Genomic DNA, 6,970 nt, shown 5'->3' with positions numbered 1-6,970 from the left:
TTGCCCGATATGGAGACAGAGAGGTCCAGGAAGGGGAGAGAGGTGTTAGAGATGGTCCAGGTAAACCTATGGTTGGGGTGGAAGGTGTTAGTGAAGTGTATGAACTGTTCGAGCTCCTCGTGGGAGCACGAGGCGGCACCGATACAGTCATCAATGTTTGATCTCGCTTTATCATTCATTTAAGATACAAGGTCATGGGATTGTAATCTCAAATCTACATTCCAACTGCCCCGAATAACCCTCCAGCCCCTTTCTTACAAAGAATCTATCGACCTCTGCCTTAAAAATAGTTGAGGACTCTGCTTTCACCACATTCTCTTTCACCACATTCTCTGAGAATTCTTAAGACACTCAACCCCGAGAAAATTTCTGTCGATCTCTCTTTTACATGGGTGACCCCCTAGTTCTAGATCCTCCCAAAGGAGGAAAAATCCTCTTCACATCTACTCTGTTAAGACATTGCAAGAATTTATGCTTCAATCAAGTCACTTACTCTTCTTAAAACCAGTATGTACAAGCCTGGCCTATCCAAACTTTCTTCAAGACAATCCAGGTACAAATGAGTAAACCTTCCCTGAACTCCATCCAACACACTTGCATCTTTTCTATAAATAAGGAAGCCAGTACTGTACACAGTACCCCAGGTGTGGTTTCACGGTGCTCTCTAATGTTTCAACGAGGATCTGTAGCTCATGTTGTTGTTGGAGTTGATGTCTGGTTCGCCGAGCTGACTGATATTTCATGCAAATGTTTTGTCTCCCTTCTGGGTGACATCTTCAGTACTGCCTCGCCTCCATTGAAGCACTGTTGTTCTGTCCTGCCCTGAATTCATATATGTGATATATAAAATACCATGCAGCAACTGTGGGAAAGGCAAGCAGGAAACTCACCACCAGGATACAAGAACATCAACACACAGCAAAACAGTACGACCAACTCTCCCTTCTATCAATACACTCCAACATAGAAGGACAACACTTTAACTGGGACAAAGTTACAGTACTAGGACAAGCAAAACAAAGACAAGCACGAGAATTCCTGGAGGCCCGGTTTTCAACCATCAGTGCGATAAACAAACACGTTGAAATAGATCCCATCTTCAAACCATTACAGTACAAAACCGGAAACAAGACTGCCCACCATGACAAACCGGACAGTGCAGCGCTCCCTCAGCACTGACTCTCCGACCATATAGATTCAGGGCAGGACAGAACAACAGCGCTTCAATGGAGGCCAGACAACACCTGAAGATGTCACCTAGAAGGGAGACAAAACATTTGCATGAAAACCAGTCAGCTTGGCAAACCAACCAACAACTCCAAGAGTCCTGTCTATAACTGAAGCATGACCTCCTACTTTTGTATTCAATACTCCTCGCAATAAATAAAAGCATTATATTCGCTCTTCTAATTACTTGCTGTACCTGCATACTACCCTTTTTGTGGATTCATGCACAAAGACAACAGATCCCTCTGCCTTTCAGAGCTCTACTATCTCTCATCATTTAAATAATATGCTACTTTTTATTTCTCCTGTCAAACTGGACAATTTTACATTTTTGTTTCACTCACTCAAGCTATTAGTTACTTTTTATAACCACCTGGTGTCCTCTTCCACACCTCCTGTCCCTTTCTCCAAGCCATTTGTATAAATTGTAAACAGTTGAGGTCCCAGATATCTTTGGCTCACTACTCATTATAGCTTGCCCATCTGAAGAAGACCCATTTCCACCTTTGCTCTGCTTCCTGTTAGTCAGCCAGTCTTCTGCCCAGGCCAATAAACTACTGCCGACACCAAGAGTTCCTGTTTTCCACAATAACCTCTGATGCAGCACCTTCTCATAACCCTTCTTGAAATTTAACTGCAGTAAATCGTGTGGTTCCCCTTTATTCACAGCATAATAAAGGGTCCTCAAAGACCTCCAATAGACTGGTCAAACATGATTTCCCTTTCACAAAACCATGTTGACTCTACCTGATAACCTTGAACTGAAAGTGCCATCTTTTGGATGAAATGTTAACTGACACTTTGTAAATTTGTTTGAGGTAAAATCAATTGTTGCTTTATTTTGAAGAATAAAGCAGTTCTCTTCTATGTTCTTGCAAGTATTTATAGCCCCAATCAACATCACCAAAGACAGATTAATTAATTGCTGTATGTGGGAGTTTGCTGTAAAATCTCTTGCATTGCTTTCGTGACTACACTTGAAAAATATTGGATTGGCTATAAAGTGCTTTGACACATTTTGAGAACTTGAATTTTATATAGTACCTTTTTTTTATATATACAATGTATTATAAGTGAGTTTACGATCAGCCAAAGTAGTTGTAACAATTATACTTTATTATTAACTCAAGTTATAAAGAAATATTACTTAATCTCACAGACTAAAGAAGATCATTCCTTTTTCTGTGAAATGGAAGATAAATAGGAAGGGTCTGGAGGGATATGGGCCAAATGCTGGCAAATGGAACTAGATTAATTTAGGTTATCTGCTCGGCACGGACAAGTTGGACGAGGTGAATCTGTTTCTGTGCTGTACATCGCTATGACTCTCTGAATATATTTTTGCCAGCAGAAAGATTACTTGCTAAGACATTGATTGACCATCGCACTTTACGTTGTAGGAATCCTGCATCTGTTAATGTTTGTGCCTTGTTTTCAGATCTGTATCTTTATGTAACGTTGGTGTGCTCCCTGGGGATTATATCGCTGATGCTTTTCGCAGCCATTATCATTTGCCAGACTTTGAAAAACAGGAAGAAAACAAGAGGTGACTGTGATAACCCAGAATATAAAGTTGATACATTTATACATCTCCCTTTTATCAGGCAACATCTAATTTATCCAGTTTTGTTTTGTGGGCTCAGAATTTAATTGTTTTTGCATTTCTTTTACAGGGAGAAAATATTTGACCAAGTGTCCCAACAGCAGGTATTGCCTCTTAGTAAATCTGTTGTGAATTTTGCCAATGTTTATGCTTGTTTATTCAGCGGCTCCTTTGCCAACTCCAAGCTCTACTTGGTCAGATGTGTTGCTGGGAAAAGACTGTCTTCCTCTACCCTAACACCATTCACCACAGCCTTGGAAGTGTGCTGTCTACTGCAAGACCTTTGCATCTTCCCACACATAAGTGTAACAGTTTGAATCTCTCACCTATGGCATTTATTTGTGTAAGTGAGAGCTCTGCACACTAAGGAATTATGGGCTGCTGAGCATTAAGAGCTGGGCTGTTTTGCTGTAGGCCCTTGAAGACTAATCTCGTTCATCAATCTGGATTTGAATCCAGCTTCCAGTTTTGAAACAGCCTTCGCTTTCGAAGGCTGTCATTCACAATACCTAAGGCATCCCCTTTTCCAGAAGTGAAGATGTTCAGAGTTGTTCCCTCTAAAAATAACAAGGAGAGATCGACTGGTCAAAGCAGTTTTGTAAAATAAACTCAAACTTTCTATAAAAGCTTATCAGCCTGTGGAAATGAGAACTAACGTCTGAAAATGGTATTGTATGTTCATCTGTTGCTACTGTCAATGGTGGGATTATTGGAGTTTCACAATTGAGGTAAATAGACTTTTACTGGATTAGGATTTCAACAGAATCAGAGCTAATGCAGCTAGAGTTGAGCTGTTAACCGCACATGGCTTTACTGCTATAGGAAAGTGGGCCATTCAGCCCCTTGAGCCTGTTGCACCATTCAATGAGATCATGGGTGATTATGGCCTACCTCCATATACCTGCCTGTGGCCAATATCCCTTATATCTTTTTGCTTAACAAAAATTTATCTTTCCGATTTAAAATTAACAACTGATCCAGCATCCACCACCATTTGTAGAAGAGAGTTCCAAATATCTATCACCCTTTGTCTGTAGAAGTGCCACCTACCATCTCTCCTAAATGGTCTGACCCTAATTCTCGGACGATGTGCACTAGTTCTGGAATTCCAAACCAGTGGAAATAGTTTATCTTAATCTACCCTTTCATTTCCTGCTCAGTATATTGAAGACATTGATCAGATCACCGCTTAACCTCCTAAATTCTAGAGAAAACGGGCCTAATTTGAATATTCTCTCTCATAACATAACCTCTGAAATCCAGGTATCATTGTTACAAACCTACATTGTACTGCTTTCAAAGCCAATATACCTTCCTAAGGTATGGTGCCCAGATCTGCTCAAGGTGCTAACGACTGAGAAAGCGCAAGGAAATTAATAATCTACTCTCGTTTCAATATTTTATAAATTTTGATTAAAATACAATTGGAGTCTAATCTGAAGATTTAAAACCTGCTTTGTGTTGGTTTTCAGGAACTGAGCCAATTTAACCTTCAATGGGATCAAGCTGTAAAGCAAATTTGACCATGAGTTTGGGATGAGAACAGTTTTAGAAACTCTGGGACCAGTCTTATGCTGCATGATAAATTACTGAGAAAATGTATGGAATTTTATCATGCTATCCCTGAACAGGACTAAAGACATAAAAGAGGAATAGTTGTCAGCCTTGGTGCCTGGATTCAGACTCTAGGGTTTTTCAATATTTGGTTAATACACGCTTGGTATATTTAATATACCTATTTTATAAAGGTGAAAGAGATTTGAGTGCATTGCTATATCTTGTCTTGTGGACTATTAGGGAATACATGCCTGCTTGCAGAAAGCAAGTTAGGGACTTCTTTGTAATTAATATACTTTTTTTGGCTTTTGTTAAGATTGTCATTTTGACCAAGGCAGAAATTAATTTTCTAAATTGGGCAAAAATTCTTCTCTCCAATTGGGTGACATCTATCAGATGACCAATGATTATTTCTGTTAGTTATTTATACACTTTTTCAGCAATGTTTTGCTAAGAGTAGACCATAAAGAACTTGTTCTCCCTGATTAGAATAGAGTTGTCCCCGAGTGTACATGGTGGTAATATCACCGGGCTAGTTAACCAAAGGTCCAAGCTAGTTCTCTGGAGGCCCAGGTACAAATTCCACTTGGAAAGGTGTTGGAATTTAATTTCAATTAGTAAATCTTGAATTGAAAGCTAGTCTCAATAACTATTATCAAGAAACCATTATTGATTACCGTAAAAATCCATCTAGTGCACTAACGTCCTTTTCAGGAAGGAAACCTGTTGTCCTTACCAGGTCTGGTGTACATGTGAGTTCAGATCCATAGCAATGTGCTTTCCAAAATGGTTGAGCAAACCACATCTCAATTCCAGGCCAGTTGGGGATGGACAAAAGCTCATTGTGTAGGGCAGTAGCATGGATAGAAAATCAGCTGGACAAGCGGAAATACACATGCATCAGGTTGTAACAAGTGGTATGCTGCAAGGATTAGTGGTCTCAATTGTTTACATTTTAAATAAATAAATGACTTGAATGAAGGGATGGAAGGTATGGTTACCAGATTTACTGACAACATATATTTCTATCTATAAGTTGTGAAGAAGACAGAGGGCACAGATAAGTGAGTGGCAAATGATGTATAAAGTGTGAAAGTGTCTTTTTTGGCAGAAAGATTAAAAAGAAACTGGTTATCTAAGTAGCGAGAGGTTGCTGAGCGTTGAAATGCAATGGACTCTGAGTGTCCTTGTCTATAATCTCACAAGGTTAATATGCAGGTATAGAAAGTAATTAGTGATGTTAATAGAATATTATTATTTATCTCAAGGGGATTTGACTATTAAAAATAGGGAGGCTATGATTTAGTTATACAGGGCACATCTGGAGTACTGTGCATATATTGGTCACTTTATTTAAGGAAGATTGTGGATGCATTGGAGGTAGTTCAGAGAAGGTCTACCAGAAAAAAAACCTGATATGGATAGGATTGCCTTCTGAGGACAGACTCAACTTGTATCCGCTGGAGTTTAGAAGAGTAAGAGATGACTTCATTGAGTCATAGGTTCCTGAAGGGTCTTGATAGGGTAGATGTTGAGAGGATGTTTCCTGTTATAGAGTCATACGGCATGGAAGCGGACCCTTCGGTCCAACCAGTCCAGGCCAAACATAATCCCAAACTAAACTAGTCCCCCTGCCTGCTCCTGACCCATATCCCTCCTAACTTTTCCTATTCATGTACTTACCAAAGTGTCTTTTAAATCTTGTAATTGTGCCCGCATCACCACTTCCTCAGGAAGTTCATTCCAGACACGAACCACCCTCTGTGTAATAAATTTGCCCCTCATGTCTTTTTTAAATCTCATTCCTCTGGCCTTTAAAATGTGACCTCTAGTCTTGAAATCCCCCATCCTAGGGAAAAGACAACTACCATTAATCCTATCTATACCCTTCATGATTTTATAAGCCTGTATAAGGTCACCTATCAACCTCCTGTACTCAAATGAAAAATGTCCCAGTGATATGAAGAGGAGGTTGACACCTCTCTGATAATTAAAACAAAACACCCAGAGAAGCTTGCCTCGCCTTGTAATCTGTTAAAGGAAGTGTGTGAAATGGTATAACCTACCTCTCACCCCTAATCTGGTATAAAGGAGTGGTTAAATGAAAGAAATCCCTGATACTCACTTTCTACATAACAAGTAACAATTTATTCTATCTAATTCTAACAGTTAACAAATTAACAGAACTAATAACAAACTGAACAATTTCCCCTGAACTACTGACTATTCCTGAATAAAACAAAATTCTAATGGTATGCTGTTCCAATAGGTACAAGTCCCACTTATATAAACCCAGATTAATAAAAAATACTAAAACTTAATCTCTTGAAATCACAGCCAGGATAAGTCTTCTGGAATGTTCTTTGCCTTCACTATTGTCCTGCAGTCAGGAACACCTTCCTCCATTGAATTCTTGTGTCAGGAATATTAGCTAAGAGTACTGTAATACCTTTAGTTTAGATGAAGGTTTTCTGAGAGCTTAGAGAATTCTGTGAGAGCCAATGATTCTTTCTTTTACAGCTGAGAGCTGTTCTCTTGTCAGATGACAGTTGACTCTCACACTGATTTTCAAATGGTCTCTTC

The 6,970-nt window shown here is 39.3% G+C and overlaps 1 protein-coding gene across 1 annotated transcript in view; it reads left to right on the top strand.

Moving 5' to 3' along the window:
- Nucleotides 1–6,970, top strand: part of vstm4a (V-set and transmembrane domain containing 4a) — a gene marked incomplete at its 5' end in the record, with an annotated part of 43,415 nt that overhangs the window by 12,620 nt on the left and 23,825 nt on the right. The window contains 2 exons of the mRNA XM_048616185.1: nucleotides 2,666–2,773; nucleotides 2,901–2,934. Of these exons, the coding sequence (XP_048472142.1) occupies nucleotides 2,666–2,773; nucleotides 2,901–2,934 (142 nt within the window). The remainder of the gene's footprint in view (nucleotides 1–2,665; nucleotides 2,774–2,900; nucleotides 2,935–6,970) is intronic.

The sequence above is a fragment of the Rhincodon typus genome, chromosome 34, assembly GCF_021869965.1.
Source record: "Rhincodon typus isolate 14 chromosome 34, sRhiTyp1.1, whole genome shotgun sequence".
NCBI lineage: Eukaryota > Metazoa > Chordata > Chondrichthyes > Orectolobiformes > Rhincodontidae > Rhincodon > Rhincodon typus.
Note: the sequence above shows the minus strand (reverse complement) of the source record. Positions and strands in the feature narration are given on the sequence as shown.